This window comes from Stigmatopora nigra, chromosome 2 (assembly GCF_051989575.1).
Source record: "Stigmatopora nigra isolate UIUO_SnigA chromosome 2, RoL_Snig_1.1, whole genome shotgun sequence".
NCBI classification, from domain to species: domain Eukaryota; kingdom Metazoa; phylum Chordata; class Actinopteri; order Syngnathiformes; family Syngnathidae; genus Stigmatopora; species Stigmatopora nigra.
This window is the reverse complement of record NC_135509.1, coordinates 4228946-4249546: the sequence shown is the minus strand read 5'-3', so window position 1 is coordinate 4249546 and position 20601 is coordinate 4228946. Positions and strand designations below refer to the sequence as shown.

The window sequence follows — 20601 nt, the reverse complement described above, 5'->3', positions numbered from 1 at the left end:
CTAGTTAAAACGGATCCACAATACTATTGCGGTCTTAGATTGGAGAAATTCCACTATTAAGTTTGGAAAGAGTCTCAAAACCTTTGACCAAGGGTTTAGGCAGATGGATGACCAGGCAGAAGTGTTCAGCAACACTCAATTTTTCACTTTTTGGGGTGAATTACTGTTGGCTGGATAAGAGACTCTGGTAACACATTCAAATTTGCCCTTCGAAGAAGCGTGAGAATATTGCGACTGCTAAGTACTTATTATTGTTTTTTATTGGTTTATCGCTACCTACCACATTACAGTCACAGTTATAGCTATTTTAAAAATGTCACCTTTCCTAGTGTCAGACTAACATGTTAGTAAGGAACATTCTTTCCTTCTTGTTCCTCATTAGGTTAACACATTTGTTGTTTAAGGGTGCTTCCATTTAACATTAGACTGCTGAATATAGGCTTGGACTTGAATGGTCCTTGACAACTCTGCAAAGAAATCCAACATAATTATATTGCTTTTTGTATCAACATGACCAGCACCAAAACACAACAAATCCAACAGAATTGTGCTGGATTGTTTGAATGTGTGCGATAATAAACTCCACTGGAAGGACTAACATGACAATGATGACTGTTCCTCGTCTGCGGTCAACTGTTAAACTATAACAGAATAGAACATGATTGTATGATAACTCCGGGTGAACGTACGGAAAGAGAACAGGGATTGATTGGAAAAGCCGTCAAGTTCAACTCAAAACAGAAAGTGATATTGGATAGAGCAGTGAGCAATGCCAAAAGACCAGTGAGTAGTTGAGACAGTTACAGTAATCGTCCGATCCTTATATTCACACACTACAACTCAATTCCCACTTCCATAGTGGGATTGGAGGGACATCTGGAAGACATCACGAATATTATTTACACCACAGTGAGGTAACGACACAAAAATGTAGTTTTCAAGAGAGGCGAGGGGAAAGAGAATGAGAAGGGTGACTCTTCAGGATTAGCCAAATGCAGGGAAAGAAACCTGTGCGTGGCCTTTCCCTGCGTCATGACTAGACCACTGGAAGGAAGAAAATTCATAATGCAGATTTTCTAGACAAAGAAATAACAGAGGGGAAATAGTACATCCATCATACAAATGAGAAAAAATAATCATCTATCAGATTTCAATACAGCCATGACATTAGGAAAATGTAATTGAATAAATCAGCAAATGTTCCCAATACTGCATTTTCCCAGAAAAAGCAATCAATTTCATACATTTTCATTTGCTACCTAAAATTCCAAGACATACACTATAATGCCCACATAATGAATTTTTCGTAACCCAGACAACATTTTTAAAGCCCTGTGGTTTATTTAACTTGGCAGAGTATAGAAGAATGTAGAAATAGTGTTAACATCCATAAAGACTTGTTAAATGTTATGATTGGGCAGTTTAAAGTCCACAATCAGCATATCTATCCTCTGCATATTCTAACAGCAAGATATCACAACACCCTAACAAATATTAGCAAAGTTTCCAGGAGTATTTCCCATCTATATTCATGTGCACATGGAAACATGGGTTTTGTTTCTTGTTGTTACTATGTTACAGACGTCTGTGCCTGAAGGGGGATAGCCCAGCAAAGACTGTACCATTTAAGGGTTTGTATTATCATTACCACCCCTTGCTATAAATAGAGCCACCCATTAGTATGACAGCATTCACAAGGCTTTTGTTATGACCTTTACGACAAGAGGAACGAGATGGCATGATAACATTACTAGGTGGTCGGTCATTCATACCCCAAAAACGATAATGAGAGTGACAGAAGAAAAAAAAATCCTGACAAACTAAGAGAGGAATTCTCATGGAAAGGGGACGCTTGGTCATATTGGTTATGTTCCACACAGAATGACTGCCAACCAGTGTGTAGACTGCATATTGATTTTGTTGGATGGGTATCCCTTTAAGTATGTGCAGCAGCTACAAGTCATACTTTTATAACATCATTGCTCTCTTTTTTTTCCATTTAATGGCAAATGCTGGAATTCTACATGCTTAATTTGGTTTCATTGTCCATGCGTGGATGACAAAGGAAATACCAAAATGAAAGCACACAGCAATGATTTGTGAAATTTAAAGCTACTTAAAAAATCTCAAATCCATTCCATACTAAAATTTCTAAGAGTATGAACAAAAATTAAATGTGCTGAATGATCCATATAACATGCACATACATGGGTATAAAATTTCAGTTTTCATCTTTTGAATTCACAGAATGCAGAGGAGTTAAACCAAATTATAAAAGAACACAACTCATTATTCACAAAATCTGCAGAAAAAATGTGTCACCATGGAAAGGAAAAACAAGCTTTATATAGACCCAAACTCATCTCTGATCTGTTTAGCATGAATGAACGATAAACAGTGATAACTAACAAGCTTCTGGCACAGTAGCAGGCTGACTGAGATAACAGGTAGAAGACGTGTGACCTCACAGATAAGTAGATTGAGTCTCCGTGGGAGAACATAGTGTGACCTCTGTTTTGATAAGGACATGGCCCACCTAAATGAACCTGTACACATTGCCTCTCAGATTCACTAATGAACTGCGCTTTGTCAATCCCAGCAGATACATGCCAAGACCACATGCCAACTTCACCAAACAGGCTTTACTCCCACACCTGTTCCGGCACAAATTCCTTTAATTGTAAAAGATGAAAAAGGTTACCTGCAGTTGTGTTTCTTTTAAATACTCTGACTCAAGCAGGATGCAGGATTACAAAACAACTGCAGTGCCATTCAGAACTCTTGCCCAGTAAAAGTATAGTATGACAAAAACAATTGCGTTGTCTTAAGTCTTGAGTATGAGAAAAACATTCATTCATTCATTCATTGTGCTTATCCTCAAGTGTTGTGTGGGGCAAGGGGCCTATCCCAGTCAACTAACGGCAGTAAGCTGGGGAATACCTGAATTGGTTGCCATCCAATACACAGGCCATAAGAAGACGACCAACCATTCCACACACAATCCTACCTACAGAGAATTTGTAGTGGCGAATCAGCTACCAGACATATTTTTGGAATGTGGGAGGACGCCAGAGCACACTGGAGAAGATGCATGCTTCACAAAGGAAGTTCAAACCACAAAGATGATTCAACCTTTGATCTCAGAACAGTGAGGCGGACCTACAAACCATTATGTGCTGCCCGTGACAGAAACCTTGGGGGAAAATACACAAACCTGTGGCTATGAAGAACAAATGATCATGTTTATCCTTAGTATGAGAGAGATTTAAAAAAAATGTGAACAAAATACTCAGGTAAGAAATTGATTCATTCTTTTCAAATCTTTCCCTCAAGGTACATGAGGAGGAATCTTCCTCATGAGTCAATGCAGAAACAGATTGCCAGACAATGCAAGCGATTCAGGCTAAAGAAGGAAGGATGTGGGACTATCAGATCAGCAGCATGTGAGATTTCACTTAAGTCAATGAGTGCCATAGAATTGGGGGATGGATGAACGCTGCTGACATAGTAGTAGGCTAGTTAATAGTCCTTAAGTCATGCGTACTCACTTTACGTGATTGAGAAGGTCAGCTAAACAAATCTACCAGTGGTTATATGAATGGGCCTAAAAATAGAAGGTGACCATTAGATTTGTGCTGATCCATGCGGCAAGGTCAGAGCAGTTTGTGTCAGCTATCAGGAAGCACTGTGGTCTGAGAACAGAGAATAACAACACACAACAGGAAGTGGAATCTTCATTATTGTCTGCTTAATCTTGTTTGCTTATTGCATCAATTATCTGCCATAGAGACAAATTGCATTAAGGACGACACTGACTTGGCAACACTTTGTTGTGCTGCCATGGTTTAGAAATGCACAAGTTAGTTTTAGTGCAGTAAAAAGCAATGTCCTCGAGACTGTCGGGGCAAACTTGGAAACAATGGCACACCGCACAACTCTTATTAACATTTGTCTTCCATCATTAATTAAGATTAAGAATTATAAATCAGCAAAACCTGTAGCAGAGCATTTAAAGAATGCACCAGTGAACGAAAGCTGATTGATCATCACCGACTATAACAATGAAAATCCACAATGGAGGTAGAGGTGGACTGACAGAAAGACAGACACATACAAAATGAGGAGGGGTGAGTGAGGCACTGGAGGACAAAGGGGTCGATCTGGCCCCTTCCAAACAGCTGCTGTGTTGCCGAACATTGCACCTCAACTCCAAATTCCACAAGCAGCCCAACTATGGGGGCTGCGGACTGAGTCAGCGATTTTTACACACACAACGGAGTCCTCTGACCAAAGCAACGGGGAGATGCTTGGCAAACAAAGATATAAAGCAGCTACATCCAGATAATGTACTGTATGTGGTCTCTAGTTCAAACTCCGATTTGGCAAACAGTTTCTTAGAGCAATGGGTAATATATTCCAAATAACCAAGTCGTAATGATTTTTAATTGTGAAAAAGTAGTTCACCGTGTACGTACATGCCCATAGCTATAAAATATAATCAAGTAAATGTTGATGACAACATTTTTTGTGTGCCCGCCTCTCACCTCAATCAACCCCCAACTGGAATTTTGTGCCTGTCTCTTTCTTTCCTAATTGACAAACATCCTGCAACAAGTGAAGCAAAGCTCAAAGAGAATACGAGGCCAGAGAAATTCACTTTTTTTACTTGTTCTGTTACAAGGATATTTATTGACAGTTATGGTTTTAAGATCCTCGACTAAATTTTGTTCTTGGGTCAGCAAGCAATGAAAAGTGAAACTCCACCACTCGTTATTTTATGGGTATAAAGACACAAAGGATACATTGGGATTTTGGCTGTATGTTATATTATACTTCTAGGAACCCAACTCCGAAATTAAAGGATTATCATTACTCTAAAAAGATCACTTTGCAGATAGAATAGTGTGTACACATGGATCTACTGTGAAAGCCAAATTGCATCGATGGCAGAATCCCAAGAAGCCTTTGGTTCACAAACCCTTAGATTTAAAAGCGGGTAGGGAAAAACATGGAATGTGTTGCAATGTATTAGCCTCTTTCCATATCAATTTTATCATTGGACAGACAAGGCAATTGCACCATAATTTAGACGTTTAAATGGGGAACTCATTTATTGTTTTGTCTGAGAGCATTGATTGGTTTGGAAACAACTTAGATGAAAAACACTATGAACTCATTTCCAACAAATACTACCAAGTCCATTTGAGGGTGGCCGCGCCTCGAGTGACAGTACGATGAGCCATTACGTTTTCACACCCTCATATCACATACACAGTTGAAGGGTTCGTCAGTGGCGGGCCGAGTGTTGTTAAGTGCAGTGTGAAAAAGTCTCAAGGGAAGACAGTTCAGTGAACTGACCATAGCTGTACACAGGGGTCAAAGCTTAGAAAATTACGTTTTTTCCTATTTTTTTTTTTATTCCTTCTTTTCATGCCACTCCAATGTAACAAAAGTAATGCCAGATATTTCCTTACGGACTTATGAAACATGTATCGGTCTACACCAGTGCAAAGTTCAAAAGGTAGAACTACTGTTTCAAACATTTGAACAAATTCCTCCATCTTGCCAAATCTGCGAGAAAAAAAATTGATAAACTGAATTTCACCAGTTCCTTCAAAAATAATATCCAGGTGTTTCACAGTGGAACACAATGGTAAAAGGCAGAGGAAAGATACAGTTTACTAAACTGCATACTTTAGTGATTTTTCACAAGCCACTAAATTAATCAAGAACCAGGATAACTCCAAAGTGCTGTTAAATATTTTCTAAAAGACCAAAACTTTTCAAACCCTCAACAAAAAACACAAAAGAGACATTGGGTATATATTCATATGTAAGATGAATTCACAGGCAAGGAAATAACTACTTGTCAACACTACCACAATGTTGGAAACAAGTGAGCACACAATGACACAATGCAATACAGCTGTCTCACTTCCTTGAATGACATCATGTCCATGCTTGGTCCAAACTAGCTCAATGAGTTCTTGTGCTTCCTTCCTGTTTAATGTGACCACCGTCACCACCAGACAACCAGACGGGAAACATCAGAAAAGCCGAGAGGTTGTAAGGATGTCCTGTTTGGAGAGTGCATCCTATTTTTTTAGCTCTATACCAAGATCATTGTAAAATACAACAAGTAATCTTAATCCATTCAAGAATACCAATTTATTGAGCATGCACTTATTTTATAAACCTCGTTTTTCATCCGCAACAACTGAATTAGTTTCAGAGTGGTCTAATCACATGCTTGCTGGTGGGAGCGTAATGGCCAAAAAGTACAAGATGCCAATGGGCTGAGGGGATTGCCTAACATACAAGGTTTTTTTGTTCTGGATGTGGTGGAACCAAAGGGTCTTGACGTAGAATTTAGCAGTACCTCTCTAGAACTAATAACATTAATTTAAATGGCTATAGCGAGGAAACTAAGCTACAAGTCAAACCAACAAGTGCTCGTGTATTTAAGTGGTAGAGTTTGCATGTTCTCCCATCCATCCTAGTGTTGGTTTTGTCCAGGTACTACGGCTTGCTCCGGCTACTACGGTTTCCTCTCACCTCCAAAAAACATGCAGGGTAGGCTGGTTGAACATTAAATTGCCTCTAGGTATGATTTGTGAGCATGAATGGTTGTCCGTGTCCTTGTACACTGCAATTGACTGGCCATGAATTCAAATTGATTTAATAGATATGGATGACTATCATGTGTTGATTGTATTACCCAATGGACAGTGACATTGAAATAGTACAATGTGCATAAATACAAGTCAATTGCTGTGCTTCATAAACCACAGTGTGGGTGAATGAGAAGGTGCACAAGCCTAAACTACAATGGTCTTCTTTGCATACACAGTAACTGCTGAAATAAACACAAGGAATTAGGATACAGTATACTTTCCCATTTTCATTTCTCCTGTGGCTTCAGGTCATGCAGGGGTCTCCATTTCAGGTGGAATTAGGTCACCAAACAAGAAGATAAGCACACCCGATTTAAATGTTTGTTTTCATGGAATGAAGAAGAAACTGGCTAACTCACTGATAAATACCTTAAAAAGTGCATATGCTAAATGACTAGTTTTTCAGGGTCTTTGCGTATCAGCCTGACAATGGCTGTGCATTTTCAAATCTTCTGCAAAAGGCAGATAGTTCTAAAGTTGGAACATTATTGGGTTTCGTGCGAACCATCTTGAAACAGTTAACAGCATGTAGGATTTAACTATGTTTATACCATCTATCAGATGTAGTCTGCTTTTAATAGGCTACCACTGTGACATTTGTTTTGTAGTGGTAAATCAGAAATTGGACACTGTGAAATGAATACAGTGCATATAGTTTTTATTGCAAATGGACTTTGCTTTTGACCGGGTGAGCTACACTAATCCTGTGTTTATCGTGGTTAATGTAGACCAGACATGGCCCCGATAATCGAAAAACCGCCAAGTACATGTTTTCATGCCTAAATGAAAATACAAGTACACAAGTACAATTACATGGAAGTCTATTGATTAATATCTCAATATAATCTATAAATTTAAAAAAATGTAAATACCGTATTTACTCGCATATAGGCCGCCCCTGCGTATAAACGGCGCTTTTAAAAATTGCCTTGAAATTTTAGAATTTTACAATTTCTTGCGTATAAGCCACAGTTTCGTGCATGTTGTGTTTTTATGCGCATATAAGCCCTCCATTCAGCCATTTTTTGTAAAACAAAGGTGGCTTATATGCGAGTAAATACGGTACTTTAAGTACTGTACTCAGTGGAAAATAGTTCCTCTCCGCTGAATTTAAATAATGGAAAAAACGGTCATTGAAGCTTTAGTCCAAACCATCTTCGTTAGATTCGAGAGGATTTTTTCTTGTACAAATTTTGTTCCTGTTGTCTTGACACTGCCAAATTCAATGACAGCGGCATCATCAGTCTCCTTCCAAGTGGTTCAATGCAGTGTGTTTATGTCCTATCGTCATGCCAGCTTCACGTAAATCCATCATAATGCTGGTTCTTTTTTTTTATTCCTTGAAGTCCGGGTGTGTTCATCACACGAAAATTTGCAGTTTTGCACCTTGGAAAACGCGAGCTTCGAGCAGTGAATAAGGGCACCTGAATCAAATAATCGGGATCAGTATAAAGCTTCTGGACAACTTGCCAATGACTTGATCATTTGATCCAGGTGTCGTAGGGGAGGCAGGTATGGAAAACAGACCAGATAGCGCCTCTCTAGGACCGGAGTTGGCGACCCATGGTATATATATGATATTTGGCGCACCCATTCTCCATCTATTGCAAATATTTTTGTTGCGGTGTGTCAGCTCAAAAAAACAGCAACAAAAAAAGTGTGTAATAAACAGTGCTTTTTTTAAAAAGGAACTGCCTTTTCTTCTTTTGCGAAGCAAGCAGCCACTACCAGAGATTAATAAATATATTATTTAAATAAGTCTTACAAACGGAAATGGGTGTGATAGACGAAACTTACAAGTTAAATGAATCTCCATTTAAATCCCATCACTATTGTCTGTTTCCTAAACATTAATTGAGCTAAAATGTGGCCAGCAAAACTGGAAATTTGTTTTTCTTCTTACTTTCTAGTGTGTCATTAATCCACATTCCCTAAAGTAGACACACATACTTTTCCCACTTCTAGGGCTTTCCCAGACATGTAGTAGGGTAGGGCATGTAGTAGGGCCGGGTAGGGCAGGCATGCTCTGGCAGCTAGTAGCTAAAAAAGGTGAGTTGTTCACATTCCTGCTCCATGCATCAACTAAACTCCACATGTCACAAGGGCACAAACACACATAGCTTTTCACACTATCCAGCATGTGTGCATGCTCTTTGTCCAACCAACCACAATTGCCAATTCAATAATTTCCAAGCAGAACAGAGTATTTAAAAATGATCATGAAAAATGTACACACATGGAAAAAAAACATAATATTTGTGGATTGAAAATTGTGGCTCAAATTGTGCATCCAAAAAACACATTACTGATATATTTGTGGATTCCAAATTATGAGAAGAATATATTATAGATGTATTTCTGGACTTGAAAAAACATTCACACATGTATTTAAATAACCAGCACTATGACCCTTCGGGGGATAAGCATTAATGAAAGATGACTAAGTGAATCTTCAGATAATGGATGCAGTTATTGTTTGTAAACTGTGGACTAGTGAATCCCTTGGAGACATTTGTTGTGATTAAAATGTGACTTGACTGCCTTTACTACAGTAGTAGTAGTGTCTGAGTATTTATGGCTTTAAATTGGCCTAGAGAATATTCTGGTTTTCAGCAAATAAAACGGAATGTTAACGGGGTAACTTGTTAGTCTTCGGGTCAACTGACAAGTCTTCAGTTTTTGCTAGTAACAGCCTGTGTATCAATGTCATTTTAAAAATACTGTATACTCAGTAATGTAATGGAAATAGGCACCAGCAATATATACTGACGACCAATACACAGAGTTATTAATTAGCTAACACGGACGCTCGACATTGCACTCTCCTGTGAAGGGGAAAAAATCTCTTAAGCATCGGAATTTGTCTTTTACACACTCCCACTTGGGTGGCTACCATGATGCCATTTTTTTATTACAGTAACAGTTCAACTACAACACCTTAACATTTCTACATTTCCCATGATATATCAATAAATCCTCACTTGGTAGAAATAAATCAACTTTTTAAAAATCCTGACATTTTCATAACAGGAGAACACTTTTGCTTTTTCTTACCTTTTAAGATTCCTCTTCAATGATGAAAATTGTACTGTAAATGTGTAATATGACTTGATTTGTGAACAATTTTCTCTTTAACAACCTTATTTCTGAATGTAATTGGGCAAAATTGTTTGCCTATTATTACAAAATATGCAATATTTTCTATTATTATATAGCATTATTACTGTCATTTCGGGACTACTGAAATTTCGGGTCAAAATCACCTTTATTTTGTGACATACTTACTGTATTCTGCACTCTTGTGCAACTTAAACTTTTGCCTAACAGTGGGGGACCTGGGTTCAAATGCAGGCCGATCCACCTGTGTGCAGTTTGCATGTTCTCCCTGGGCCTGGGTGGGTTTTCTCCAGGTACTCCGGTTTCCTCCCACACTCCAAAGACATGCATGGTAGGCTGATTAGACACTAAATTGCTCCTAGGCATGAGTGAGAGCATGAATGATTATTTGTCTCCTTGTGCCCTGCGATTGGCTGGCCACCAATTCAGATTGTCCCCCCTCCTGTGGCCCAAAAAGCAGCTGGGATAGGCTCCAGCACCCCCGCAACCCTAATGAGGATAAAATGAGTTGAGAACAAAAATTACCAAACTTACCGGACAAAAATAAGAATAAAACAGTAAAACTGCAGTCTGGTAGACTCATGTACTATTCACAATGACATTTTAGAGATTCTTTTCATGTCATCATTTAAAATGTCATTCTACACAGATATATATTTTTAGACTTGGTCATTAATCCATGACAACAATGCGTATAGTCTCATAACACATTTCATAATTAAGATCCGGGTCGCATAAGTAGTTTGCAGTTAGTGTTAAGGAAGAAAAAAAAAACAGCAGGCCAGCTGAAGCCAACGAATACTATAAAAGGAATGTGATGTAGAAGGGAGGGTCAGTGCACAACCAACATTATTAGCCTATCGTCTTACCAAAAAAGAACAATATGGGGAAAAAAAACACAATAATAAAAGGATCTTCCTGCTTACCCCAATCCAAAAACTCCAGGATATTCTTCTCCCTTCTGAGGGGAGAGTTGTTGCACTCATCGTAGAGACATACCAGGACATCCAGCAAGGCTTCCACACTAAGACACTGACCATTCGACCCAGTGGGCCCGTCCAAAATCAGCTTCTCCAGCTTCTTCAAACGCACCTCACCCGACATGCTTGTATAGTCCAAAATTCTTCAACGATAAGTAAAAAAAAATATGATCAAAAGTGTAGTGATGATTCCAACGGCCAAGAGGAAAAAGTTCTCTCACGATGACTATGTATCGAAAATAATTGCAAACTTTTAACTATGAAAACCTCGCAGTATCGACGATCTACTCATGATCTTTGCCCAGAAATCCACATTTTGGATCTATATGGGGTGCAGCAGTAGCTCCCCATGTTAACATTCCTGATCGCCGCAGGGGAAAAGAGAAAAGTATAGTAGTAGTAGTCCCAGAAACATAGCCTAGCTGCCCTAGGACGGTTGGATCGGACGCTGTTCCCCGATGGAACAAAACTGTAAAATTGTGCTCTCGTGGCGTTTTAACAGCTTCCCCTGACTAGATATGGCGCACATTCGGGTGTCTTCATTCGTGCTTGAAGCCAGCAAAATATGCGAAGCAGATCCGCAATGCTACAAAGCCCCGGTGCCCCTCCTCTGCTCCGGGAATGCAAAGGGCGACACAGGCTTAGTTAGCAGTTAGCTACCTTAGCCGAGTAGCCCGTTGGCTAGCGAAGTGAACGTTTCTTCGCTTTACTGCTAAATGTCATCATCGTTATTCTCTTCAAAGTATCCCCTTGTCATGTGGTCGGCGTGTCTGTCAAACGTAAGCTAGATCGGACCCTTTCAATGTTATTCGTAATGAAGCCCTCAAAATATCCTCTTATTGTCGCAAGGCAGTGCTACTAGATATGTTATTTAAATCCCACTGTCTGTCCTCAAACTAGATTCTTAGATCCTTCCCACTTCCACGCGACGGTTGTTCAAAGAGTTCAAAAGAAGGATCCGGTAAGTTGGACGTTAAAAATGCGAGGGATTGCTCTTGTCCTTTTAAAAAAAGAGAAAAAAAGGTTGCACGGGAGCCCGTGTCACGTCAAAAAGAGGAGCGTTTGTCGGTTCCAAAACACGGGACGCAGCCCAAACTCCCTCTTGTCCTCTTCTCCTTCGCTTCGTCCGCGGGTCGTTCTTCTAAACACAGCGCAGCGATCCGCTACCAAAGATCTTCCCCGGTTAAGATAACAATACTCCACTGGGTTTGTTGAAAATTCGCGTTGCATTTTGGGAAGCCAATTTTGACTAGTAATGAGATAAAAAGCAATCATCTCACTATACAATTCCTTAATAAATCGTTTTTAAGACATTGTGCATTTTTTTGAAGTACTACATGAACAAAATGGAAGATGTAGAAGCGTAATTAACGTTCCTATCTTGAGAAATGAAACGTTAGACTCCGCCATCTTGGTGTGGTTTTAGGGTAATATCTCTCTCTCTTCATAACATCTTTGGTTGCTTCTGCGGGCAAGATCCCAGTCATGGCGTCCATCGCAGCATCTGCTGTGCGGAAAAGAAGGGGGCAATGTGGAGGTGAATCGGGATGGTGGGGTGCGGGTTTGGGGGCTGTCAAAAAAAGGTGAATGGAAACTGCGGCCTGTCTGTCAGGCTGCTCCTGGTGCATAGCAATGGGGAAATTTTCATTGTTGGCATTTTAAAAGTCCCTGTTCCTTTAATTTAGTTATGATTAAATAAAAATATGATGTTGTCATGTAGATATAAGGTTTGAGCAAAGCTGTGGACAAATGACTTAAAGTCCTGCAGTCTTATCATAGGCATGTCAGTAAAAGATTACTTATTATGTACAGTATCTCTCATCTCATTTTTTTGAACCGCTTTATTCTCACTAGGGTCGCGGGGAGTGCTGGAGCCAATCCCAGTTGACTCCAAGCAAGAGGCAGGCAAAACTGGAGTATCCAGAGGAAACCCACACAGGTAGAACATGCAAACTCCACACAGGTAGACCGACCGGGATTTGAACCTTCAACCCTACAGCTGTGAGGCCAAAGTGCCAACCACTCTCCCCACTTGGCTATCCTATTTCCACGGTACAGTTTATCAGTATTTTTTTAAACTGTTGAGAAATGATTAGGAAAGCCTTAAATCAAAGTCATCTTTAAATGCTTAGGAAGCCAATGTGAATATAAGTTAATGATTTTTGAAAATAAAAAGAGATCAAGATATAACCTTTCTGTGATACTCTGTTTTATCATACCGCAAGCTTTTGAAGCAAAGTACTTATTGCAGCTCAAAGTACATCAATGAATGATTAACAGACAAAATTAAATAGTGTGGCGGTAAGGTTTGATCAAGAATGGAACTTTCTGTTTATGAAAGTACACATTTTTAATAAATTATAAGAGTAGAAGTCAAAATAGTTTACACACCCATCTAAATATTGAAATCATTTATTAGACAAACTACATTTCACATTATAAACGTTCGTTTTCTCCCTTTTAGAAATAACTCGTATTTTTTGTTTCTTTTAAAACTGACGAATCAACAAATATTCCTTTTTAAAATGTATAATTTATTGTACTATTTTAAGCATAATTATTGGCAGCAGACGTCTTTCATTGACCATTTTTGTGACAATGCTGCCCTCTTGCGGACACAAATAGTTCTTTTTTTTTACGAATACTACTCTGCTGTGAATGTACTATTAACTGTATTATTTTTCGTAAATGGTCTTCGCTGTAGTGCATTTCCCTGCAAGATAAAAGATTTTGAGAACAGTAGGGTCAAATAATTAAAAGTTAATGCAAATATCAATTCGGAGTCTTATTTAATCATGTCTGATCCTATTTGTCTAAATCTACAGTGGGATTAAAGTAGAGCCATGCTCAAATGCAATTAGACGCTCGTGTACTAGACTGGGTCGTTGAGCAATAATTGTTCATAGGGTTTCGACTCGTCTGGTCTGGCGCTTTCCACTTGTGATAGACCGATCAATGATTATTGAGCAATTGCGTGGATTGTCTCGGTCGCTCAGGGGCCATTATTGTGCAAACGAGAGCAATTCGTCAAATATTTGACGTTCAGATAGATGGGGAGGCATGTGAATAATAATGACGAATTTGCACTGACCACCAACAACAAGTTCAATATTGACTATGCTGTATGCTGTGTTTTACAAGAGAATGTGCTTATCATATGCAAAAGTAAAGCCCCTTTGCAAAAAAATGGACCCTTAGATTTCAATTATAAAAAAAGTAAAGCCCCATTTATTTTAAAAAATAAAACAATGAACATTTTTCAAATTAATTTATTTTTGGGAAAGTTCTTTGAATTAATTATTAGTTTTTTTATTAACTAATTTAATTTCTGGAGTTGTATTTTGAATATTTTTTAACTATGTTTTTCCCAGGAATTATTTTAAAAGTAGTTTTTTCTTAGTTTTTATTTATTTTATTTTATTTTTTTATTTCTTAGGGTTTTTTGTATTTGTTTTTTTCCTGAATGTGAAAAATATAAATAATAATCAAGATAATATTTTACGTATTAAAAAAGACAAGTTTTGAAAAATAAATCATTCAAAAAAACAACCATTTAAAAAAAACAAATCCAAAAATACATTATTTTGAAAAACAGTCATATATTTTTGTTTAATTTTTCAAATGACTCCAATACGCTTCCATACATTTGCTCTAACATTCACACATACATTTCATAGTATTCTTTCCCAAAGTATTTGGCTACAAAATAGGATGTGTTGTTGCACAAATGGAAGAAAACAACCAATAAATTGGACGTCTTTTGAATGCAAATGTTGCATGTTAATTAACACCTCCATTGTTGATTGTGGGAGTTCTGTGGCCTTTGATTGAGAAGAAATAGCACCTAACAACATTGAGATGTGGCTTTGAACTGATTGACATGGGAAGGAAGAAAGACTGAGAAATATCACACAAAAGGACATCTTCATTTGCTGAATTAGGGCTTGACATGTTTAAGGAGAGAAGGACAAATGTATTTTAGTGTATGAGCACTTAGATTAGACTGGCACTTGAGTGCACTCAACAATAGGACACACCAGACAACATGATTGAGCACTTAGGACACCATATTTAGGAAGGGACACATTTTCCCCCCTTCTTTTTGGTTGTTCATATATGTCAGGGGCCGGGAACCTTTTTGATGAAGAGAGCCATAAACAATTCATATTTTCAAATATTATTCCTTGAGAGCCATACTCAGAATTTAAAAGTAAAAATACATGAAAATGTGATCATTTCTTATTCATTTCACCACTTTGAAAGTAAAAAAAACTAGAGAACATTATTTCACTGTTGCTAATCAATGAGTATCAATGACAGAATGCATGTAGAAGAGTCTAATGAAGAAAAATTATGATTTAAAAAGGCGGAGAGCCATATACACCCACTAAAAGAGCCACATATGGCTCCCGACTTGCCCATAACATGTGATACACCGCAAACACATTGGACCCGTTTAGATATAATATTTAGATATTTTTTTAATAAATTGATTAAAAGAACTGGATTAAAAGCTTTGAATATCCAGTTTTTTATAGATCTAAAACAATGTTTATTTGAGCTTTTTTTTATATATATATATTTTTAGATTTTACAAAAGGATTTTTGAACTAAAAACACAGAACAAATGGATTAAAATGTACAATTATTAATTTAAAAGGGTAAAAATCATGAAATTTAATATACATCTATACTCTTCATTTTAATTTGATCCTAAAACAGTAAGTCAGGATTTCCTTTCCCGGGCCGCAAAAAATGATGCAGCCGGCCAAATTTGGCCCCCGGGCCGCCACTTTGACACATATTATCTAATGCAACCCGCAATTTTATTAACATTACTGCACAGCTCTATTTTTCTTTTACTGGCATGAAGTTAAATGTTACTGTGCTCCTAGTTATAAAAATGGATGTGAAGATATAAATATACAGTACATATTGTATTTTCCTCACTAATGCGCAACCATTGCATATTTACATATGCCTTTTGGTCATGAAACATGTTGAGTGATGCTTATACCAAGGAGCATATGGATCCTAACATAGTGTTCAGAAGCTACAGTCCTGGCAGTCATCTGTCATTTGCTCTTCCTGTGTGCTTCTTCAGTCTGTCTGACATCTCTAAGCAAACAAGCCAATACACAATCACATGGAGAGCCTTGTGAGTAGCCAGTGAGAGCGGCCCTCTTGTAATGTTTGTGTGACAAAAAAGGCAAGGCAAATCCTCGCAATGGAATCAGATAATCACCAACCTGTGAAGAGCCTGCCCCAATCCACATCACTCGCCGGCCCCCCGGCTCTTGGATTAACTGTCTGTTTGGCTAATAATTTTAATCTGCTAGAGAGAGAGGAGGACCAAGAATGGGTGACATGGCTCAGAATAAACATCTAATCCTAAAATCTCCCTCCCACGCTGAAATGCGTGTCCTCCAATGGGCGAAACTTTGATTGAACGCCGCATGATCGGAAAGACCGGATGAGTTGATTGTGGTTTACTTTGTTCCAAAAAACTCGCTCCAGACAGACAGAAATAAGATTGGTGTGTGACAGACTGCTGCCAGACTGTCGCGGGCCTGACATCGTGCGGTGGAATGTACACATCCGAGTGTGGGGTGTGTGTACAGACGAGGGGGATATAGTGAAGAGGGGGCACTCTGGGTTCATAGGGTCAAGACATGTCTGTCTGGGACACATCTGGAGCAGACAAACAAGTAGTTGTTTTCCTAGTTTACTTATTAATAATCGTATACAAGTTTGGAAAATGTACTATTTTCTCTTAACTAAGGATGTTGCCATCACATATTTTGTCAAGATAGAGTTCACAGCTGATACTGATACTCAGGTTTGTGTATTAAGTACAATTAAATCTATCCCAACATATAAAAGGATTACTGTGGCTATGGTTTAAATTAAGTTTTAAAAAAGAAATGCAACATTCTTGTTATATCATTGGTTGTGGAGAACAAATTAAGGTTGCAAAACAAGTTTTATTTGAATATTCTGTTTCATGTGAATAACAATCCACTAGTTATAGTAATGTCAATAGGTCAATACATCAATTTTTTACAGTGGAAGTAAAACTGAAATGCATAACTCCACTTCTAAAAATGCTTAAAAACACAATCTTTTTCAACTGATTCCAATCCCTTTAAAATGATATAATTTTGACCCCATTTCTGACCATCTTTATTCTTACCTGTGTGATAATCCTAGTCAGATTTTCCCATAGCAAATATGAGCACTTTTTGGCGTGGAGGGATATAACAATCAATGTATTGATTGCAAATTGTCTTCTTTCACATTAAAAAATATTGTCACATGAATTGTTAAAATTAATTTTGAACCAAAAACACAGAAAATAATGGATTAAAATATGACAATTATTGATTTAAAAGGGTAAAAATCATGAAATTTAATATACATCTATACTCTTCATTTTAACTTAGTCCTAAAACAGAAAGTCGGCACTCATGATTTTACTTTCCCGGGCCACACAAAATGATGCGGCGGGCCAGATTTGGCCCCCGGGCCGCCACTTTGATACCCGTCTGGTAGACTTTTTAACATCAGCAAATACTTTACAGTCCAGAAAATCAATATTGTATTGAATTATCATGAAATTGGTGATCCACATGTCTCTCAATGCTATTTTCCAGCTGCAATATTTTCACAATACCCGATATGATGCACCTACATCCACTTTGGAGGTGGATTAACCTGTAAAACATCAAATACAAGAGGCAAGAAAAATTCCACTCCCTCCATAGTGATGACCCTCATGTCTAATTGTTGCTGTTTGAAGTATGGCCACTTAGATATCCTGTTTCGAATGGGCCTTTGCATTGTCGCAGCTTTGTTCTGATAAGTCCCCCTGCCCCCCATCGACAATGTGTGAACGACTGGGAGGGTCGCGACACTATAAAAGAAGTCTCCTAGGGGGGACCCTGTCCATCTCTGCCTTTGACTCGTGCTACTGTGCACCCCTGCTTATCAAACTTTTAAGACCCTCCAAGACCTTCCACATGGATTTCTTCCGCGCTTGTGTTCTTTGCACAGCCTTCCTCGGCTGGACCAAAGCTTTTACGCACCAGGACATGAAGGAGGCGCTCCTGAGTAAACTGGGTCTGGACCATGTTCCTGAGATCCACAAGAGGGATTTGGACAATCTGGTGGTCCCGGCTCCAGTCCGGAACAAATACTTATCCATGTTGAAAATCCATCACAGCAGAAAACGACGAGCTCTCCCGAGTCTTGCTGGTATTTTGAGAGGAATTCCGGGAAATGCTGGTAAGAGCGCGTCATGGTTGGGGTGCGTCATTTACGCACGGATCTCATTTAAAAAAAAAAAAAGTATATATGTATATATATATTTTAAAAAATGCATTTTTTATAGATATTTCAGGAGAGTATGTGTACTCAGACACTACTCGGCACCGCGTGGTTTTCGATATGGAAGCAAGAATCCCCGATAACAGTGAAGTGACTATGGCCGAACTTAAACTCTACCAGCGGGGGTCGCTATACAAGCGTCTAGCGGTGGAGAGAAAGCCGCATCGCCCGGTAAATAACGCCCGAGTCAGCGTCTACTGGGTGGAAGAACTTCCCAACGGATCTAACCGGACTTCTCTAGTGGACTCACGGTGAGACAATCAACCCCCCCCCTATAGAGACACCCATCCCCCCCGCGCCGGGGGTAATTCAATATCGAAACGGGATGAGGAAATCTAATTAACTTGTTTTTCGTCTTCACAGGTTGATTCCTATTCACGAAACTGGTTGGAAGAGCTTTGATGTGACCCAGGCTGTGCACTATTGGTCGAAAACGCAGCAGAAGACCCCCATGCGTCTTGAGGTGTGGATCGAGGGCGAGAGACCTGGCAGCTACGCGGCGGAGGTGGCGAAAAGTGTGCGCTTTACCACCCAAGAGCAGACGGACAACACCTTGGGAAAACCAGAGCTCGTCCTCTACACACTCAATCTCGAAGAATACGGGTAAGGGGGCCAGCTTTTGATATACAGGATTTTGTGTCCATGTGACAATTAGTCTACAACCCCCCCATCTCTCGCTTCTTCTTTTTTTTTTTTGGTTGCATAGGGAGGGGTATCACCTGTCACCTTTTGGCCGCCTAACCCTAATTTAGAAGGAGGGGATGGCAAGAGTTGTGGTCATTTTGAATTGGGAATATGCAGGGGTGGTGGAGAATGAGTAGTGTAACTTTAAAAGAGGATTTTGAAGAGTAAATGTTGTCATCCCAAGACAATACTTGAGTAAGATAGTCATAAAAAAAGTCAAGTAAAGATAGTCAGCCCAAAAACATACTCAGGTATAAGTAGTCATGCCAAGAAAATATTCAGATGTATAAGTAAAAGTAGTCATTCCAATAAAATACTCAAGATAGTCATAAAAAACTCAAGTAAAAGTAGCCATGCCAAAAAAGACTCAAGTAAAAGTAGGTAACCCTATACAAATATTGAAGTAAAAATAGTCAGCCCAAAAAATACTCAGGTAAAAGTAGTCATCCCAATACAATACTCAAGTACAAGTCAAAATAAAACACAAGCAATGAGTAACTTTGCACAATGTCAGAATATTTAAAAAAAACAATAATATATATTTTTATTAGTGTGCAATCTTTATCAAAGTTATATACTCGACTCCAACCTAATACACTATTTTCGTATTTTCAAGTCAAAGCTGTAACGTTCCTTACTAAAAAAAATACATATTTCCAGATTGAGTCACTCATTAAAATATGAATTTGAAACTAAATTGGAGATTATTCAGTAAGAGGCTTTTTCTCAAGAAATTATATCAATTGGTTGCAGATCTGTATTGATTTGATGCATTCTTTATAGTTCAGACTTATTATGGACTTTGAAGCATGTCTCATTAACAGTTAATGACAGCAATATCTCTCCTTGTATTGATTGTAGATAAGAAATTCCACCTCAATGAGTAAAATGAACATAACCCTCAATTAAAAAGAACAACAATTAAACTTCCCTACCACTTCTTTGCCTTGCAGTTCTCGTGGCGATTGTGACATCAACCCGAGCAAAACCACCTGCTGCCGAGAGGAGTACTTTGTCGATTTCCGCGCCCTGACATGGACGCAGTACTGGATCATTGAGCCGGCAGGTTACGCGGCCTTCAGATGTACCGGAGGCTGCAGGCAGCCCAAACGGAACTACGGTTACGGGGAGAGGAGGTGCACAGTGTCGGAGAGCGCCCCCTTGCCCATCATGTACCTGGTGAAGAAGGGCGACTACACTGAAATCGAAGTGGCGGAGTTTCCCAACATGATCGTAGAGACGTGTGCGTGTACTATGGACAATGTATCCATAATGTGAAGTTAACCTAAAGGAAACGGCTGTGATAGACCCGACATGGGGATAATGTAGCGCAGTTTCATGGTATATTTAAGGGTTTATAATAAGTACTTCCTATTTAAACGGACAATTGCATGCGGGAGTTACCTTGCACGCCACTCCAGAGCACTTTTTGTTATATATTTTGTACATTTTGAAAGGGTTTTTTATCTTGAATTTGCATGCTGTCATTCAAATTCAGTCACGTGTGTTGTATATACTTTATGAAGGAATTTATAGTTTGGTAAAATAAACTATTTTGTTTCAGTAAAAGCATGTTTTGTGTTGTATCTTTAAGTAGGTACTTGCATCATGGGACACGGTGGGAATATATAGATATATATATATATATATATATATATATATATATATATATATATATATATATATATATATATATATATATATATATATATATATATATATATATATATATATATATATATATATATATATATATATAA

General features: G+C 38.5%; 2 protein-coding genes across 8 annotated transcripts in view; one reads left to right on the top strand and one right to left on the bottom strand.

Annotated features, from left to right (window-relative positions):
* The window catches only part of cdc42bpab (CDC42 binding protein kinase alpha (DMPK-like) b), a 43753-nt gene extending 31801 nt beyond the window's left edge, over positions 1–11952 (bottom strand). For 4 of the 6 annotated variants that reach the window (XM_077711383.1, XM_077711399.1, XM_077711391.1 and 1 more), the window contains exon 1: positions 10718–11952. In XM_077711383.1, coding sequence (XP_077567509.1) covers positions 10718–10895 — 178 coding nt within the window. In that variant the 5' untranslated portion in view covers positions 10896–11952. The remainder of the gene's footprint in view (positions 1–10717) is intronic. The other 2 variants (XM_077711428.1, XM_077711418.1) reach the window with 1 other exon arrangement.
* Positions 11561–20326, top strand: lft1 (lefty1). 2 transcript variants are annotated; one of them, XM_077711470.1, is made up of 6 exons: positions 11561–11732; positions 12626–12710; positions 17825–18055; positions 18162–18408; positions 18521–18760; positions 19795–20326. In XM_077711470.1, exons 3-6 carry the CDS (start codon positions 17863–17865, stop codon positions 20117–20119), a joined length of 1005 nt encoding a protein of 334 aa, XP_077567596.1. In that variant the 5' UTR covers positions 11561–11732; positions 12626–12710; positions 17825–17862; the 3' UTR covers positions 20120–20326. The 2 variants fall into 2 exon arrangements, with proteins under 2 accessions (XP_077567596.1, XP_077567587.1); XM_077711461.1 differs by lacking the exons at positions 11561–11732; positions 12626–12710 and having other exon boundaries at positions 17078–18055.
* Positions 20327–20601: the final 275 nt, after the last annotated feature.

Bases quoted from the DNA above. Each gene is read 5' to 3' on its own strand.
- lft1 (XM_077711461.1), top strand. From the start codon at position 17,656: ATGTGTGAACGACTGGGAGGGTCGCGACACTATAAAAGAAGTCTCCTA. The intron at 18,409-18,520 runs GTGAGACAATCA...TCGTCTTCACAG, and splicing joins ACTTCTCTAGTGGACTCACG to GTTGATTCCTATTCACGAAA. The intron at 18,761-19,794 runs GTAAGGGGGCCA...TTTGCCTTGCAG, and splicing joins CTCAATCTCGAAGAATACGG to TTCTCGTGGCGATTGTGACA.